Source organism: Rattus norvegicus, chromosome 11 (assembly GCF_021556685.1).
Source record: "Rattus norvegicus strain SHRSP/BbbUtx chromosome 11, alternate assembly SHRSP_T2T, whole genome shotgun sequence".
Taxonomy (NCBI): Eukaryota; Metazoa; Chordata; class Mammalia; order Rodentia; family Muridae; genus Rattus; species Rattus norvegicus.
In genome coordinates, this window is record NC_141544.1 from 40905642 (window position 1) to 40926236 (window position 20595).

The 20595-nt window shown below is 40.7% G+C and overlaps 1 protein-coding gene across 8 annotated transcripts in view; it reads right to left on the reverse strand.

Moving 5' to 3' along the window:
- The window catches only part of Grik1 (glutamate ionotropic receptor kainate type subunit 1), a 400463-nt gene that overhangs the window by 55772 nt on the left and 324096 nt on the right, over window positions 1-20595 (reverse strand). For 4 of the 8 annotated variants that reach the window (NM_017241.2, NM_001111117.1, XM_087575990.1 and 1 more), the window contains 2 exon segments: window positions 5113-5157; window positions 7326-7433. In NM_017241.2, the coding sequence (NP_058937.1) occupies window positions 5113-5157; window positions 7326-7433 (153 nt within the window). 8 annotated transcript variants of the gene reach the window in all.

The window sequence follows — 20595 nt, forward strand, 5'->3', positions numbered from 1 at the left end:
GTGTTTGTCAAGCACCTATGTCCTTGTGTCAAGTACAGCTGTGGACATTGGGGGACACAATACACAGCAGCAGACAAACACTTCTACCCTCGTTACATTCTGATGGCATCAAACATCATGTGACTAGAGTCAACACCAGTTCCTTCAGAATGCGTGATTGCTGGGAAGGGAAGGGAAGGGTGGATGTTGGAGGGACTTGGAATTGGAAAAGGGAAGGCACATGGGATAAACTACATGGATGAAGGCTTGGCAAAGTTCAGGACCCATCCTTACTGAGGAACGGATGCTGAGAAGGAGTCCCTCTTATGCACCCCAGTAGGACCCAGTATGCACCTCTGCCTAAACACCCTATGTCTTTCATAATTATTACTTGCTTATCTGTCTTTTGTGTACTCTTATCATTGATTCTTCCAGTAAAGAGCTTTTATGATTCATTGAATATATGTATATATGTATGTGTATGTGTGTGTATGTATGTATGTATGTATGTATGTATGTATATGTGTATGTGTATGTATGTATGTATATGTGTGTATGTGTATGTGTATGTGTGTGTATGTATGTATGTATGTATGTATGAATGTATATCGGAGAGTCAGTGGTGATTGTTGGTATTCAATAGACTCTATTACCCTTAAAAATGATGGTCTTCAATCCTCCAGTGGCCTGGTCACTGCTAATGTGATTGGCCCTATTAAATACACATTGATCATTCCTGATGCCCCAAATCAAACTTGTCCAGAATCACCTGACCTTAGTAGATGTGTCAGAGTCAAAACAGAGGTGAGGAGTAACAATGTTTAAGACTTATTTTCCAGCTAACTGTGTAAGGTGTGTGGAATTTTGCATGCCTACATGACATGAAAGCAGAGAGGATTTTGGGAGAGATAAGGAACCATTGGGAGAGGAGAACAAGACAGTGAGAGTTGGGAACACGGTATACTTGTATATATGTATGAAACTGTCACAATGAGACCCATTGTTTTGTATGCCACATCAAAGAATTAATACAAAATTAAATTTAAACGGCCAATTCTTTAACCAGCATATGCAATATAATCAAATGTATAGTTAGACTTGAGTCTGTCCTTCGAGATCTTACTTCGAAAATGAAAATATCTCAAAGTTAAAAACGAAATCAAGTCTCTTCTGTTCTCAAGAAATTCTGCTAAGGGTTACTAAACCCATACATCGATTTGCTTAGCATCTGAGAAGACCCAGTAAAGAGCTTGGAAAATTGAGCTACTTGGCCCAGCCCTGTACTCACTCACTGCCACACTCTGGATAAGGGATGTGTTTCAAAGTCAGACAGAAATAGGCAGGCAGCGGCCGTGTGGCGTTAAGCAGGGTTTACCTGTCCTGAATTTCCTCTCTATAGACTATAAGGGTGCTGAGAAGATCAAAGGAGATGGCAGATGCAGAAGTGTTTGTGTGTGTTAAGAGATGCACGAATAATCATGCAAGACATGTAAGTGCCCTCCCCAGCAGTTTCTTCAAGCTCACCATGGGAAGCAATATGGAATCGGTAGTGATCATTTCTTGTTAAATTCAGAAACCTTAAAGGAAATGTGCTATGAAAATCAGGGATGTCTATGTTTCCAGCATTTAGACAAGTTCACATGGGTAGGGGAGATCTGTGCTTGATACCTAAATCCTTTTGTTTATATCTTATATATAACTTAGCAGTTTATTGGCTATGTGACCTTGGACAGTGGATGAAGCCTTCTGTGCCTCAGTTTGATCACCAGCTAAATGGAGAGGAAAATGCTTTTAGAATTAGTTTTAAAGACTCATTTGTGTGTACCTGTGTCTCTAGGAATGTTTTCAGTGTGTGGGAGAGGGTGCCTTCTGGGGCCAGAAGAGGGAGTCAGATTCCCTTTAGCAGTTGTGAGCATCTTGATGTGAATGTTGGGAGTAGAACTCCAGTCCTCCGGAAGACCAGCAAGTTCTCTGAAACCACTGAGGAATCTCTCTAGCCCAAAAGGGCCTTCCCACCTTTGTTTGCTTTGATTGACTCCCTAATGTCAGCATTAGCTTGCCAGGTACCTTCTTAGAGATATATATTCTTTGAGAAATTTCTAAGAACTACAGTGCATTCACACACACACACACACACACACACACACACACACACACACACACACACACACACACACACACTATTTCTCTCCTTCATACAAATCAGGGTTAATTTGTTGGATAAGTAAAGAGATGAATGGAGGTGAGTGGAACACTGGGTGAAGCAACTGTTTGCAGAGAGGATACTGAAAGGAAGATGGGATCTGGGCCAGCACCCTTGGGAACCCTTCGGGACTTTCAGGGCTTCTCGTGATGAGGTGTGTAGTCACACTGTTGATGGGAGAGCCTCTGTTTGCTTCTGTGAGGCATACTCATGGGAAGTTGGATTTATCCTTTCTAACCTTCCCTTCTTAAATACTTTTTGAGGCAGAACCTTGGCTTCTAGGAGACACACATCAAGTTAAACATATTGGTCCATTCATTCTTATCTGAAGGCTGTACTGTTCAGGAAGACTATGTTCAAGGTGGGCCCTGGGCATAATTTCAATTAAACATTGACATAGGCACCAAGAAGTACACAATTCAGTTTTCAATCAAGTATTAGAGAATATGCTTATGGTCTTAGGCATTTTTAAAAGCAGGATGTATTTGAAATCTTACTTTTATTAATGTTAAGTGTGTGTTTAACTATTTTTCATCTTTAAAAATGGTATTATTGAATGCTGCTGTAAAATTCTCTTCTATAATAAAACTTTAGACTGTAGACAAATGTCCTCTCCTGCTTTCCCCCATCTCTTTGTCTTCCATCAGAAATAGAGGGGTAAGCAAGGTGTGGAGAGACCATTGCTACTGTCCTGAAGTCGGATACCTCTCCAAGCCCTGAGAGCACAGATCTTTCTCTGTATGACCAGGGAGAGATGATAATCTTCCTGCCTGCTTTCCTGCAGAAGTGGTTCCAATAAAGACAAAACCAGAACAAGAGTCAAGAAAAGGCCAGGCTTCTGCCCTGACTTTACTTCTTAATTGAAATAAATGGACGTGTTATCAGCAAGCCAGTGTCTCCGATGAGGTGGGACTCTGTGATGCACTGAAACGTGCTTGCTGGACAGAGCTGTGCAGTTACCCAGATGTCCAGATGTTGGCCTTATGGTTGGTCTTGCTCTGCAACCAGGGAGGAATGACTCTAGGAGGTAGAACACCAATTTTCAGACTGTGAAGCAAAGACCTTCTTTCATTGTCTAAATTGGCATGAGGAAGTAGCCATTTGGTATCTGGGAAGTATTTATGAATGAATGCCCAGAGAATATTATTCAGACTTTTAAAACGTGACAAAATAGGCAATTTTAAGAGAGAGTCATTAGGGTCTATTTTAGAGTCAAAGAAACATAGAATCTAAAATGGCTGCGTTCATGCAACCAGGCATGTATGGGGAACAAAGTAAAGGGAACTCTGTTTCCTGTACTTCGAGCCTCCTTAGAGCAGGGGTTACCTGATAATGATCCCCTCCCCTCTTGGGATGAATTGCAGGTGAGCTATCTGGTAATTTAAATAAAGTTCTGGTGCTGAGGAGAGTTTTGAGGTATGAGTACGCTGGAGCGAACTGTTAAATAAGACAGAGCCTTCTTGGGGAAGTGCAACTTGTTGGGCTTGAATGAGTCCCTGGGCTGGAGCCCCCATTCCTGAGAAAAGCAGGTGAACCAGGGCCTACTCAGCAGACAGTGTGAGCAATGAAGGGTTAGCAGAGACGATGAGGAGGGAAAACATGAATCGGCAAGGACACGATGTCACCTCCTCAGATTGTGGATGTGCATGTTACAGAGTAGCATGGTCAGGGTGACTGCCCGCTCCCTTGAGGCTAAATTCAGGGCCCAGACTCTACGCTCTAGCATATTTAGTTTGAATTAATTCAGCATTCATTGCATAATGTGCTGGGAGTATCAAGCTCAAATAATCGGCTGCTTCCCAAACGGCAGGTAAGTGAGGAAACTACCTCAGGTTCATCAATAAAACAGCACACACACACACACACACGCACACACACACACACACGCACACACACACACACACGCACACACACACACGCACACACACGCACACACACATGGGGATGTTGAGATTTTTGGCCACTAGTAGAAACTGTTTACAATTTCTGTGACTCGGCCAATCAATTGAAAGGCGGAAGTGAGTCTGAGGAACTGTTCAAGCTGAACGACCTGAAGTAATTTAAAGTCCATCCATCAATCAAAAGAAATTTTAGCAGCTGGTTTTAAGGAGAGAGAGAGAGAGAGAGAGAGAGAGAGAGAGAGAGAGAGAGAGAGAGAGAGAGAGAGAGAGAGAGAGAGAGGAGGTAAGAGTGAGAAGAAAGGCCAGCAGTGTGTCTGTCACTGGGACACTTCCCTCACCAAGCCTTTCTTTCGGGTATGTAACATCTGCTTATGTAAATCTGGGCACAGTCGCTGGCAGTGTGACCCCGTACAGGGAGCTATGAAGTAGTAGGTCCTGAAACTTACAGGATAATCTCATTTCCCTTCAAAAGTTCTCTGTTGATTTGTCCTCTGGAAACTAGCTCTAAAATAAATGTCAAGACAGTACACCCCGATAACACAAAGACAGCTTGTGAGAAAGGGGAGTTTCTGAAAATGGCCCATATTTCACAGTTGGGCGACATTGAGGAAAGTGTCCTTGCCTGCAGAGGCCTGAGTCTATCTGCCTAGTCTGATGGATCCAACCATGTTGTTTTCATTACCCTTAGGGGAGATATTTCGTGGTTTGAGAAGATCTATAAATGGGCCTCTGTCTGTGTTTGTCACTGTTACCTCCTCACAGTCTCTGCAGACACTGATCATTCCAGTTCATGTAGGGGGAAAGAATTATTTACCCACCCATCAATCATTAGCCCATTAATTGTGTACTTCCAATTTCTGATAAGGTTGGTATACCAGACGTGAACACACTCTGTCTCCCTGCCCCCTCCCTTTTATGTAGTTCCTCCCCTCCCAATCTGCATGCATCTGGGAAGCCCCTGGCTTGGTAAGACTGGTAGCGTGCAGCCACCCCACCCCAAGTGTCCTGCAGTTGTTGTCTGGTACAAACCTTCTTCCACACTTTATACAAGTGTTTAGACACTTCACCAGAGGCCTGGGTTTTCAGAGGGAAAAATAAAAAACACACTTAATTAAAATGCAGCAGGGAACTGTGACATATATAGTCTTCATCACACTCCTCACCTCTTATTTGGGATTTTGCATTTTAATTCATATAAAGACCAACAATAGGTATGATAAGGAAAGGAAAGGGAAGGCTGGGTGTCACGGAAGTTACATGCTCTTTTCACACAACATAAAGTAAACGGAAGCTCTTGCGAATGTTCACCAGTATGCTGCAGGGTTAGAGGATAGTCACCATGCTTTAAGAGAGCTGTTAAAAAGAATTCATGGTAAAAACAAAAATCAGTCATTACACACACACACACACACACACACACACACACACACACACACACACACACATGCTTCCTAAGCTATACAGAGAAACATGCTGCATGATGTATCTTTGATTATGAGTCTGCAGAGAATAGAGAGCTGGCTGCAGAGCATGGATAGACATTTGATCATGGTTCGCCTGTGGAGCTGGCATGGGAAGTGTGAGCGTGTCTTCCCTTGGATCCTGAGGGACATGTTAGCTTTTCCCACTGCCTTCAAGACTCAACCAGCAATCTCAGGAACTGAGGCCAAGTTACCTGAAGAAACAAGGCGTTGCAAAGGTTGAAGAGATAAGAGACAGATAGAAAATACTTTCGTCTATTTGGATTTTGCGTTCGTTGGGAAAACAGCAATTCAATGTGCATAATGTCGATGTGCATATCAATAGGTGAGGAGACACCACAGTGCATTCTCTCTACTTTATTGCCTGTCTGAGCCAAGGAAAGGCATTCTTTTAGGAGCTTTACTTTGTCCTTCTACACACTCAGAGGAGCCAAAAAGGAGGAAAGGAGTGGGCCTAGAGAAGCAGATACGCTCTCTTAAGTCACCATAAGCTTTTAGGTTATAATAAACATTCTTCTTTGTTCCCTCTGGCCCAGGTCCCATGCACAAATATGGACGCAGGTAGCTGCTTTGGGCTCTGTTAAACCAGCAGAGGAACCCAGCAGAGTGATGCTCAAAGAAGGGAGAAGGAGAGGAAGCAGCATTCTTGAGATAGGAAACCCACATACGCGTGTACTCTCAAAGCTGTGAGCTAGTTGTTGTTCTCAAACATCTCAACACCCCTGATAGCCTTCTATACCATCTAGACTAAGTGATTAACAGTGCTTAGGGATAGGGTGTGCAGGAAAAGGGCAGTTATAATCTGCCAAGGGAGAAAAAAATGTGTCCCAGGAAACAATGAAACAGATAAGGAAATGTTACCTTGTATTAAAAAATAAAACCAACCATTTGAAATTAAGCAAGGAATTAGCTGTTTCAGAGTGCTTTTTTTATATTGAGTACCACATTGCCACTGTCATATGAAAATGTATTGATCTATGGAGTTCTGATACCCAGGTAATTGCTTTGTACCTTCCTAATCTTTTAGTCTTTAAGGTCCTGAAGGCAAATCCTCAAACTATAATGCTGTTTGTGATCTGTGTACATGGATAGTAAATTAAAATCATAAAATATATTGAGCAGCAAAGTTCCTTTATCATTACTTAACAGTTTACATTTGTGTTAGTCTAAATAAAAGCTAAAATAAAACTTGAAACTTTGAAATTGAGACTTCCAACTAAAATAATCTTAAAGTGAGAATCCAGCATTAAAATTACAATTTTTAGCATTTGTCCTAAATTAAGGATGCCATGTTAATTTGCTCCGTTTCTATACTATTTTATTCCATCCCTCTGTCACCAATCTCAAAATAGGGTTCAGCTAAAATTAATTTCTGAGTAACCCTTGGATGCATTGCCATAGATAAACCAGCTGCAATTCCTACAGTTTCAAATCTAAACCCGACTTTGTACAATCTGCATGAAATAGGCCTAGCCATGCCAGGGCTGAAGGTTATGTAACAACAACACGTAGTTGCTTTATAGACCAAGCCTTGATAAACATTAGTTAGTGTTATTAGTATGATATACATTATAATCTGACAGTCTATCCCATCCGTGCCTACCTTCCAACTGTGAGAGAATGAGTCAGAGTGATGTCTGTTAGGGAAAGTGCTAGGAGAAGCCATTTTGTCATTCTCCAACCTGCCTGTGCCATTTCGCTGAAATTCGTGAACAATGTTCTTTCATGAGTGGTTAATTTATTCATCATCCGGGAAGTTACCTTTTCAGTTCCTTCCTCTTTGAGACTGATAATGTCCAGGTCAAAATCCTTTCTCAAGCCATCGGTCTTATTGAAGGTGATCCGCCCAGTCAAGCCGTCCCACCGAGCCTGAGGACAGTTAAGAGCGGAGTGTTATTACCTGGCACTTATCATGCTCTCAAGCCCATCAGTAGTGAGTGTCATGCCTCAGATCTGTCCCAGTGTCTGGTTACCCAGCCACATCATGAATTCTGAGCTGTTGCCTTGGTTCACTGAGTTGGAAGTGGATCACTTTACTGTTTTATGAATCCTCATTAATTGCCTGAGCCCTAACATTTTAAACACAGTCAGTCCTGTCATGATGGTAGTCTAAACGGGCAGGAAGCAAAGAGTTGCTATAAAGTCATCTGTTTATTGAGTTAAAAAAAAATCCAAGAGGTCGAAGCATTCTGTTGTCCAAGGTCAGTTTAACCCCTCATCAAGGGGAAGTGCTTCTTACCTCTTTCTGCCTCTGTGAAAAAGATATGGCACCACTGATGTTCTTGAATTTTCAGGGCATTCGTGATTTATATCTCTTAATATTTAGGAATTTTAGTTCCTAATGGCTGCTATAGCCCGTTGTTCTCATGTCTACGTTTTCTTTTGCATTTTTTCCACTAATTTATTTATTTATTCACTTTACATCCTGATCGCAGCCCTTACCCCACCCAGTCCAATGTAAGTCCAATCTGCTTCAAACTCACCAGGAAGCCAAAGAGGGACCTTGAATGCCCAATTCTCCTGCCTTTCCCTGCCAAGTGCCAGGATCAATTGTGTGTGAGTCTAGACATGGAGAACTTGTTGGCTTAAAACCATTCTTCTGTAAGTGCTGTTACAATGTTGGCAGAGCCGTGTGCTCTGGAGGACCTTTCTGGAGGTTTCCTGGAGGCTCTTGAGGACACTCTAGCTGTCTCTTCTTGTTCTTGGTGGTTTCCGGCACTCTGTGTCTTGAGGCCACAACCCCTGCTGCTGTTTGCATGAATATCACTCTGCTTGGGGTTGCATTTAGAGCCACCACGTGTGATGATGGGTTATTTCTCCATCCCTTCACCTCTCACTCAGGCACACAATTATCATTGATTTTTGTGTGATTGTTTGTTTGCTTAGTCATATAAGGAACCTGGGATTAACAGGTCCCTAGGATTAGGATGCGGAAGTCCTTCCCAAGAGCTATTATGGCATTTATATAGGCATCAACATGATTTGAAGAAATAAAATCATAATTACTGGCAACTTTTGATGGTTTCATTAAGCGATAAAGAGTGGTTTTCAGGCTTCAGGGTTTTGGTGACTTTTGGCCATTTGGTTTATTTGAGTTTCATTGTAAATGACCTCAGAACTTTGTGCACATTTCCAAGATTTTCCTCAATCCCAGCTTTATGAACTCAATCTGATTGGAGTAGTGTGAAGATCCTGAAGGAGGCCACTAGATGGGATGTCATTTGCATTGTGTTTCTCTGTTATACACAACTCCCATATGGCCAACAAACAGTGGAAAGAACATGGATTTTCCATATGTTAGGGCAAATTTAGGATGTGTGATTCCAGGCATGTTATCCAACCTGAACCTATATTGGCCTATGATGTCAGGGCTTGTGTGAGGATTAAAGGACAGCCAACACAACACTAATATCTTCTTAAATTCTGACAACTATTTTTCAGTCATCTCAAACTTGGTTTTATATTGGAGGTTGTAAGGGTTAATTTTCTATGTATTTGACGAAGCTACAGCCTGCACATCGATCTAGTTGGTTGTCATTGCTGGGTGGTCCTGCGAAGGTGTTGACAAAACAGAATCACACCAGAAGCAACTGGCTTTATTTATTCCTTTTAGTATTTGTTCATGTGGAAATAAGAGCATCTTCTCTGTATCAGGGACTTAGCTGAGAATGGAAAAGGGTACAGCTCCAATAGTCAGTATGTTAATGGTCTACAACGCCACCCCACTAATGTGAGGAACAGAGTCACACAGCGTAATGAAGAGAAAGGCAGGGAAACAAACACACAACATATATCCAAAATACATAGAAAGAAAGAGTAGAAAAAAATGTCTGAGGTTTCAAAGGCTAAGCTAAGACTCACCCCTGGGCTAAAGCAGGAAGTGTCAAACACATTGTAAGTTTCCATGGGCCCTAAATTTAGAGTGAGGAGTCATGAGACACAAGCCCTGTATGAAAGGTCAGCCCGTTAATAAATGTTTTATGAACCAAACTAGTTTTCTTGGACCATAGAGAGGTTCAGGAATCACTGGACGACTCTAGTAGAATAGTCTCAGGGTCAGATGCTCCAGGAAGATTACTTTGCAGAGTTAGTAGGATTATTTTAAGAGCAGGGCAGTCACATGCAGGGGATGAATTAGCAGGCAGTTATCATAGAATAATATGTAGGGAATCAGTTCATATACTCACGTGTGAACAGAGGAACAGCATGCCTCTCCATTCCTCCATGCACTAACTTTCACACTATTAAATGTGAATCTGTGTAGTTCCAGAGTCTAACGTACATCTGTACATTATACATATATGTACATCACACATACATGTACATCACACATATATGTACACCACACATATATGTACATCACACATATATGTATATCACACATATATGTACATTTTATGTATATTTACATATAGTGTAAAGTTCAAAAGAATAATCAACTTAATATCAGAAGCTAAGGTACTTAAAGTAGTTGTATTTTCTGGTTACCATTTAGCTAGGATGGTTGTCGCATCAGAATTACATATGACTTCTTGGTAATACTAGAGGCTAAATATGTTGGGAAGAGACGAGGCACACGAAGACTCCAACCTTCCCTCTGGAACTGGATCAATTCCCCAGCACAGGAGGATAGTTGTCTCTTCACATTAGGATATGACATTAGGATAGAAAGCCTAGGGCTTCATTCCCTGGCTTTACACGAGGGTGACAGACAACAGCAAACAGTGGTATCAGCTTTAAAATGAGGCCGCACTGACTTTAATGTGAGGCCACTGATGAGCCCAGCAGGCTCCAATTGGATAGTTATAAATTGATGGTGGCAATGACAGTCTTGATTGAACCAAGTGGGTCACAGGACCTGACCAAAGGCCATGACACTGAAAAAGAACTAGTAGGGAAGATGCTAATAAAAATGGGAGAAAGACAGGGAAGTGTGTGTGGTGGGGGAGAGTAACTAACATGCAAAGAACAAAATTAATTAAAAATAACAATTTAAAAAAGAACTTGACATTGCTACAGCCAATTGTGACATGGCTTGCTATGCTAGCTGAGATACAATGTAGAGATCCCACGGACATGACAAAAGCAACTGATGACATATGCAAGGGACTCGTTTTGCATGTATCTGCACAGCTCCTGCCATCACAGTCCTCTACCCCATAACAAAGCCATCTTTGCTTTCCTGCTTAGCCACCACCTTCTTGTTTTAAAGCCAAAGTCAGTGCTGCCTTTGTGGAAATTAAAGCTACAAATTATCTACAGTGTTGGAGTTACTGCAAATGCCTGGTGTCTGAGGACAATTTATCTAAAGCTTTGCTTCTGGTGAAATCTCTACTGTGTTAGGGGCTGGGGTGAAGTTCCTTGTACACAATGAGAAGTCTTAATCCACCTCCTGATCTGTTTGGATGGAGGTAGTTATTTTCATTAAGTTCTACCAAGTTTTGGGAAAGCTTTTTCCTCGAGGCAGCTTTTCTTTTATGGAGGTCATGTAGTGAATCAATTTAGACCGTTGTGTGGAATTTATGGGGCTCTCTGGACAGGTAAAGATCCAGCAGCATTTACCTCTTGATGGAGCACACAGCTTGTAGCATGCTCTTAAAGCCCTGCTTGGAAATCCAATTTTAGTTCTTCAGAGTGTGCCTATTGTGTTTCTTTGTTTGGGTCCCGTTGCACTGGTTTTATTCTTGAACTTAGCGTTCGTTCCAATCATTGCGGCAGAGTAATTCCCACTTCTCGCTCTCCTCCCTGTACATCCAAGTGGCAAAAGGGCCCCTTTTCATTTTCTGACGATGCCTCCTTCCTTGCCTCAAATACCTACAAAGACTCCCTGCCTGTGTCTTTACCAAGCTGCATATTGACCTTCAAAGCCAGTGCTGCCAACCTTACACATGTTTGCCTACCTCCCGTTGCTAGATAAGTTGTGGTGTGTATATTCTTTGGACTTTTGGGATAATTGATGCGAAGCATTTATTAATCATCAGCTTAACTATTGATCAAGGTGAACGTACAATTTCTGTGTGCCATAAATAAGACCCATAAGGACCCTGCTCTGCGAAAGAAGGCTGAACCATGTACAATTCAGATAATGGCATATAATTATCTTCTTCATTATTATAATTTGCTTGCCTTATGTAGATGCATCTGCTGAGGCCACAATTATAGTATACTTAACTGAAAACAATACTTATACAATTGCCCCTATTTTAGGGGATAGCTTTAATCTCTACCCTGTTAGATCTCTTGGCAATTACCATTTAGCAACAATGAAGTCAAATAATGAGACTGCCTTAGTTTCCTTTGGGTACACACACCATCTAATGGACGAAAGATACAAATCAAAAACCGACAGAAGAACAAAAAATGTGTACTTAGTCATTTTAATGTCTTATTTATCTCTTTCCAAAAGAAATTATTAGTTGTTATAGTTAAACATGTATGATATATATATGTGTGTGTGTACGTGTGTGTGTTAGAAATGTAAATGCCTAACACCCAATTCTAGGCTCTGATAGTAGAGACTTATAAATACTAATTAAATATTAGTTAATTAAAATGAATGCTTCACTCATTTTTTTCTAGGAAAATTTAAATTCATAAGGGATCCTAAATCCTTCCCTGAAAGTTTTTCTACACAGCCATTCTCATTCGCTATGGTGAGAATACCTTGTCTCCCATAGAAGGAGACTTACTTGAGAGTAGAACGTCCTCTTGTAGGGAACATGGACTCTTGAGAGCTGTAGCTTAAGATATGGTTTTCCTTTGAGTGTTAGACACTATTATACCTTCTGTGAGGATTGGGATAGAAGGTTCATGAAGATCCCATTGCTGGTATTATAAGAGCACATCTCACCATGTCACCAGGCATGGCAGGAAGTCATTTCTACATGACCATAATGTATGTCACTAAAACGTAACTGGAATTTGAAACCCAGCACTCCTCCCCCTAAAAAAAAGGTTGGTAAGATTTCCTTTGATGCTGGGGAAAATAATATTATTTTTCAGTTTATTATTATATAGTATCCAGATTAGGGTGTTAATTTGTAGGTATTCTATGTAACTGATCAGCTAATTATGAAAGTTATCATTTCCCTGCTCTATAGGGCAGCGATAACCTTCTCAAACAGCAATCTACCATCCTGCTGGTTCATATGCAACTGACTGGAAGTTGCACACTGACTGTTCTACCAAGTTACACAAATACCGTTGCCCGCTAGAGTAAGCTGTGTGGACCAGTCAAATTAGCTACATCTCTTTCTATTTCCCCAGTCTTAGAGCAAAGCTTAAGCTGTAATAGCATTTAATCATTCCTAACGTCTACCTGCCTTGCTTTACTTTCCCTCGCTTGCTTCCCTGTCTTCTTCTGATAATGCGTTCTAATTTTGAGTTCTGGTCAACTCTGTCAGTTCAAAACTAATTTTGGCTAGCTCCTTGTTTGAATAGTTTCTGCTCCGTGATTGGACTCAGAGACTTGTCTTAGCTCACTGCCCTCTCCCATTGATGGTGCGGACAGCACTAAGTGTCTCAGGAGCTTGGTCTGACACACAGCCAGGTGTACACAGCACTGGATATTTGCTTGCTGGGATAGCCTCAAGAATGCAGGCTGTTTGGTCCACGCAGTAAAGGAGTTACTCTTCATAGATACCGGGGATGTTCGGAACCTGGCACTTTGTTATTAGGTGATGATCTATCATGTAAACAAAATGCTTCAGTAATGATGGAGTTGGCCAGATATGCCTGTGGGGGCAGTAGTGGTCCAGATATTACAAGGGTAACTAACAGCTTCTTGATTGTATTTGAGGCCCTCTTCACAGGAGGAAGTGGTTAGTGTTGCAAATCTGGCCAGGATCTGAGGAATTCAAGTCTGAGGAGTTCATAGGCCCAGAGGTAAATCTACCATAATTGTGCTAAATGGACATAATTCAAACTTCGTTCTAAATCCAGACGTCTACATCCATATTCAGTTCATCTCTCAGAGCCCATCAGAGAATTCTTTGTGCAGTGGGTGACAGTTAACACAGAAGGGGTCCAAGTACAGAAAAAAGTCATGGAAGATTTTTCAGCCATTTTTGGAAAACTAGCATCATAACCTTTCCCCTCAAAGGTTAGGAAACATTGTGGAAGAGGGAGCACGATAAGGGCTGGATGTTGTACAAGACTGTTGTGAAATAATGTCTTCAGGACGTGACAGGACTCGTGTATTCATGGTCTCACAGCAGCTATGGTTGCATGCCAATACCTGCTCAAGATCAAGTTAGTCACAGTTCCAGCATTGAAAGGGGAAGCGCTCACTCTTACCTGAGGAGCTATTGATGATCAGCCATGGTAGGAGGAAGAGTCAGTTTTCATGAAGGAAATCACTGTTGGTTGGATTGCCCCACACTCATGGATCTATGGAAAGCACTGACTGGATTCGGTGGGTTAATTTTTCTTAAAGGACATGAAGTTTGGAGGGGATAGTGGCTCAATTTGGTGGAAATGAGGGGAAAAGAGACCAATGGATATGATAAAAATATATTATATGTATATGGCATTGCCAGAGTATTAATAAAAACGTACTCTTAAAAATTCAGAAGCATTTTTTTAAAAAATATAAGTTTAGGAAATCAAAGTACATTTTGATCACACTTTTATTTCTTAATATTGGCAATTAAAATATTACATATCCTTTCTTTAATCCTTTTGGTGTGAATTATATAGTTTAAGCACACTAAATTTTCTAAAAATTTTACAGATTTTTTATTTTTTTTCTAGTGGAAAGGATGGTTAGTTTGATGTCAGAGATTTCTTATTCTGGTTCACTGATTAGATAGGCTAGCATTGCCACACAATATTAAAAATGAAAGTGTAAAGTTATATACACCATCTATTGAGTTAGAATTACAACAGAATTTTATATCAATAATAATTCTGTCCTGAGATGGATCCATTTAAACTTAATTTTCAAGTTCCCATTGGTAACCAAATCTTGGGATATTATTAAATAAGTTTTATTTGTGGATAATCAGTGGATACCGGGATAACCTCTCAGTAAAAGATGCTGACGAGCTTACTTTTGTGTGCACATGTAGTTCTGTGCAGGTGCTGTGCATTTATATAACCTTTTATTGTTATAAATAAGGTGCCATCTTGGGTCATTCACATGCTCATTTTTCTTCCTTTTAGGAGATCATTAAAAGGATGTGTGCATTGAGGGGTTGTGTTATGCACATTCGTGTATGTAAAGAATGGAAGTTAAAGAATGAGCTAAACTTTCAAGGGTCAAAAGATACATTGCACTCCGGATCATGAACAAATACAGGTAATAGAAAAGTGTGAGTGTGAGTAGCATATAGAATTTGAGGAGATGAGGACTGTGACCTTAAAGTTTAATACCCTTAGGTCTAGTAGATGCAACGAAATGTGTTGAAATTTTAGCAAGGCTTATGTAGTTTTTACAGGTTTATTTCTAAGGTGTATGGTTTTAAAGTTTGTGATATTTTCTCCCAAATATTACAAAATATAAAATTAGGACTTATTTCTTTTGAAAAAATGATGTTTGGCTTGTGATATTCGAGAACAAATCCTATTTAATCAAAGACAGCAAACCTATTACCAAGGGCCAAGTGTTCAAATTTGGAACTAAGGTCTAACACTTCAAAAAACTGTTCTCTCAATTGTTCTATGGTTTGCAGGGTTCCAGACTTACTAGTGCTAAGGTGTGTGTGTGTGTGTGTGTGTGTGTGTGTGTGTGTGTGTGTGTTTTGACAAGCCAGGAAATCTCCTCATGTTCAATACTTTGAAGAAAGGTAAACTCACCAAATTGTATAGAAATGCATATGGGTACTATACTGATACATAGTTTGACTTGTTCTAATATACTTGCATGATTAAGTGAATAACATTGTCCCTCTTCTATTGCTCATGGGCTAATCTTGTACACTGGACCATGTCAGCAAGAACCACACAGATGCCATTAGATTAAGAACATTAACAGGAAATGATTACCTGGATAATATGACTTTGCTCCATGTAACCACAAAGAACTGTATGACAAGAACCCAGGAAGGGCCAGGGAGACACAAGATAAAGTAGTAATAGTTGTAGAAGTCAGAGAGAGGATTGAACGGTGCTACATCACTGGCTTTGAAGTCAGAGGCAAAGATCTACAAGACACGGCTTAGAGGGTGTCTTCCAAAACTTGGATTTTGGGTCCAGGAGATTTCTGACTTCCAGGGTTATAAGAGAATAAAGTTGTGTAGCAATGAGATGGTTCAGTGGGTAAGACATTGAGAGTCAAGCCCACCACATGAGTTCAAAACCTGGGGGAAACACATTGGAAGGACAGATGAACTAAAACTTGGTGGCCTCCAAAGGTGCAAAGGTGCTCTGAAGGAAGCATGTGCCTATGTACATGCACACACATGAGCACGTGTACACACACACGCACACACACACACACACACACACAAATAAGTACATACGTGTAAGGATAACCTTGAGTTACACTAAACAAAAGGTTTGTGATAATTTATTTAGGAATCAATGAGGCTGTTAAAAACCTTGTAAAAATAACAAAAATAATTTCTGAAAGAAAGACTTTTTGAAAAGTAAAGTCAAATATTGCTTTGAAAATTTTCTCATAGACATTATTTTTTGAGCTCAGTAGCTGCTTGAGGCAGAGGCTCTGAGTTTGTCAAGAAGTCTCCAGTAGCCTATGTAGTTAATTAATATCTTCCCAAGCCCCATGTAAATTAATCAAGCCCAAATTCAGTGACAACAGTCTTCCTGCAGTATGAATAATATTCTGACATTATTTATGATGTAATCATGGATTGTTGAATTACCTAAATTTTGAAAATAAAAACTATTTTTTCTTTTACTGGATATTTTCTTTATTTACATTTCACATGCTATACCTCCTATTTTTCCACCCCTCCCTCTGCTTTTATGAGGGTGCTCCCCTATCCACCCACTCCCTCCTGCCTCCCCACCCTGGCTTTACCTTACACTGGGGAATCTGGTCTTCACAGGTCCAAGGGCCTCTCCTCCCATTGATGATTGACAAGTCCATTCTCTTCTACATATGGGGCTGGAGCCATGGGTCTCTCCATGTGTACTCTTTGGTTGGTAGTTTAGTCCCTGGGAGCTCAGGGTAGGGGTCTGGTTGGTTGATAATGTTCTTCCTATGTGTTGCAAACCCACTCAACCCCTTCCGTCCTTTCTCTAACCCTATTCTCAGTTCAATGGTTGGCTGCAAACTGTATTTGTCAGGCTCTAGCAGAGTCTCTCAAGAGACAGCTATATCAGGCTCCTGTCAGCATGCACTTCTTGGCATCTGCAATAGTGTATGGATTTGGTGACTGTATATGGGATGGTTCCCTAGGTGAGGCAGTCTCTGGATGGTCTTTCCTTCAGTCTCTGCTCCAAGTTTTGTCTTCATAAATATTTTTAAGAGGATCTCTGTGTTCTCCCAGTGATCTTATGTGAATTTATGTGATCTTATGTGATCACTAATAGCCCCATGAATGAATGATTTAATTCCAGTGGTTTCTATATATTTTTGTTGTTGTATTATTTTCTGTTGCAGAGAGCTCAGACTATGAAATTATGTTAAGTTAAATTTCTTTTTTGCCCAATGGAAATGCAAGCAATTCATGATCTTTGAAGGTTGCCCAGTAGAACATAAAATTTTGACCTAGCTCATTAGGATTGTTTCAGACATTGTCTTCTGGTGGAGAGACTGTAACCATTGCTCCTCTAACTGTGAACCAGCCTTGATGTTGGCTGGTGCCTCACCTTCATTAAGATTTGGGGAGTCTCTTCACATTGGATTTGAATGAGAATCATATTGATAACTTTGGGAGATATAAAGAGATGTCCGTGTGCTATCTCACGTGACCCTTACGGTAGAAGTGGAAGTGCATCAGATCATCCGAGTTTATCCAAGAGGGCAAATCTTACAGTCGGTAATAATCCCTGTGGCCATTCCAAGACAGACTGCCTTTGCTTTCTGCCTGTCACCCTGCATCCCCAGGGTAAGGTAACAAGAAAACCACAAAGGCCAAGGTGCTTTCCCTCACTTTATACTGTGACTACGTACTTTGGATGTGTCATGAGGAGAAAGTACCCGCTACCTCCAAATGAAAGAAGAAATAAAGGGACATTCATGAGCCATCACTCCACTCCTGACATCTCAGTAGGTCAGAGGCTCTTTTCATGAGTTGCCCCGAGAGACTCCTCTCAGATCCACAGGAATCAAGAGAGACAAACATCTTATGCTCTGGTTTCTAGGATGCCATTTTCCATTATCTTTGCTTTGTCTAGCACAGAGCAGCCTGTAAATCAAGGTTACCAAGCTAGATGCTGTTGTCTGTAGGAGAATCAAAGAATCCACTCTCATGCAGACCCTTCTGTCTGGTCCTTCGTCTGGGCACCTGGAATTCCTCACAGGATTCTAATTGCTACTGCAAAGGAAAATTCTTTAAAGCAGCATCTGAACTCTTACATGACATTGCATTTGAACCACTTCTGAGTTCCTGCCAGACTGTCTCTTGGTGCCCTCATAACCCCTTCCATTTGCTAACCACTGGCCGAAACGCGTCTCACGTCAGGCTTGCTGTCTGGGATTTGCGGCTTTGAATCATACGTTTCGGCTGAGAGGCTTTTTACCATAAATGTTGGTGTCTTTTGCTGACTTAAAACTTTAATTGTAAAGCACATTTTAAAGTTCTTTCTCGTCACACAAGCCTGATCCCATTAAAATGTCTTCTGTCTATACTCTGAACAGTCTTTCCCCCTCTGTTTTTATTTTAACAAGTTCAAAGCGCTTGTTTTCTTTTATTCTGAGATGTGCCTTGACTTTTACAAGGCACACTGGATCCGTGATATGACATAATGAGTTTAAAAAGTTACATGGAAAATTAGGAAGTTTTCAGGTTTAAAACAGGAGGATTTAGTAAATCAGCAAATGGGTGAGCTTCTATTCACTTCAGCCCAGATGATCCCAACCTCTCTGCACCAAGAAGTTAAAAACCAAGACCAGCATCAACAAGTAAGTGGCTAGAAGGCAGCCAATTGTGTGTCATGTGTTGTTCACAAACAAAGCTGTCACAAGCTTAGAGCTGGAAATAAGGTATTATTCAATGTAATGACAGCGAATTTAAATCATTATTAACCTGGAACAGGAGCATGGTATTTTGGGAGAATCTGACTTTGGTATCAAATGACATCAGTTCAAATTTTGGCCCTTATTTTAATAGTAAGTGACTCTGGGTAAATTGCTTCGATCTTCATTTGCAAAAGTAAGTACTGTCTTCACCTAGATGTTATAAAGATAAAAACAGGTCAGGCTTCCCAACTCTAACAGGATTATTAGCATGGGTGCTCCAGGAGAACCTAATTTTCTTTGTGCTTGCTTGCTTACCCCTTACTGGTGTCTGCTTACTCATAGAGTAGCTCGCAGTGAATGTCTTCTCTCTATAAGCCTTTTTCAAGCTGCTTCTTAATAAAGCACAGAGGGCCCTCCTAGGCCACCAGATGTGTTAATAGAGTGACTCCCATTTCATGTGAGCATGTCATGTGGACCTGTGTGAGGTGGAAGGAGTCCCATCTTTAAGTGAGAATGTCACACGCACCTGGTTGAGGTGGAATCCCACAATCTGAAGCTTCTTTACAAGCATTTCAGTCCAGTTTGATGAAAGTGGTCCTCACACCACACATTGACAATCACTGAAATGTGGCTTGAAGCTTGATCTAGCAAGTCCTCATGACGGACTTGCCAAATTAACAAAATAATCTCTAGCTATTTGCTGGTGCTGGTGCTATTATTATGCAATAATCTTTATAGAATGACAAATTTCTCAGGAGAGTACTTTGAATAGACATTATCAATTGCTTACAAGATAAGTGACAACTACCTCTTTCACATGCTGATGATCAAATTTCCCCTCACTTCCTATTTTCCTCTATCTGTCTGTCTATCATCTATCTATCTATCTATCTATCTATCTATCTATCTATCTATCTATCTATCATATTATCTATCATTTATCTACCTATTTGTCTATCTATCTATCTCTCTATCTATCTATCATATTATCTATCTATCATTTATCTATCTATCTATCTATCTATCTATCTATCTATCTATTTATCATCTATCTATTGATCTATCAATCAATCAGCTGTCTACCTTGTAATTATAGAGAATATAGAGTTGAGAAGTAACTAGTTTTAATAATAGTGTTATGGAATTGGGAAAGTCAGTTACACTTAGCATGTCTGTGTTAATTTTAGAAACTACCCATTGAACTATTCACTGGAGCTTGACGGGATTTGCTAACTTTTCTACGTTCACTGGTAGCATTGGGTTCAGTAAGTCATTGTAACCACAGTCATACACTCATTGAATCTCATCATCCCTGTAACCCAAGAGTCCTCCATAAAGCTTTCTTTATGGAAGTGGGAGTGTCTCACAGTTCTCAGTGCTATAGTTACTTTTGGGATAACTTGTTCACAGTCCTTCTTTGGACAGCTAGTTCACATTTCCTTGCACGAACCCACATTTACTTGTTCCTAGCCCCACCCCAGCATTCTCTCAGTGAAGCACCAGTCTGAAGCTAGTGAGAGACCAGATCCTGGGTTCAGAGTCCATCTTAGAGACCCGGACCTAAGGTTGAACTGACTAAACCAACACGCCAACACCTAGCACTAGTTTCCAGGTTACTCCCCAACAAGGTGGCACCTAGCAGGACTCTCTGACAAGCGTCCACCTGGCACTTCTCCCTAACAACCACCAAGCAGGAGGAAAGTAGAAGTTAAGTTTACGTTTTGGCTCCCAGCACCAGCCAACTATTTTAAAGAGCAACAAAATTCCATAATAGACCCCCAATCCTTTATTCTAAAGGTTTTAATTGTGCTTAGTTTATATCCTCTAATACCCCACATAGCAGTCCCTTGTTATAACTGATTGTGTTCCCCTCCAAGTTATGCTTTCTTAATACTGAAGTAGTTTATACTAGCCAGCTCCCTTTGGGGACTTACCAGTCTCTTT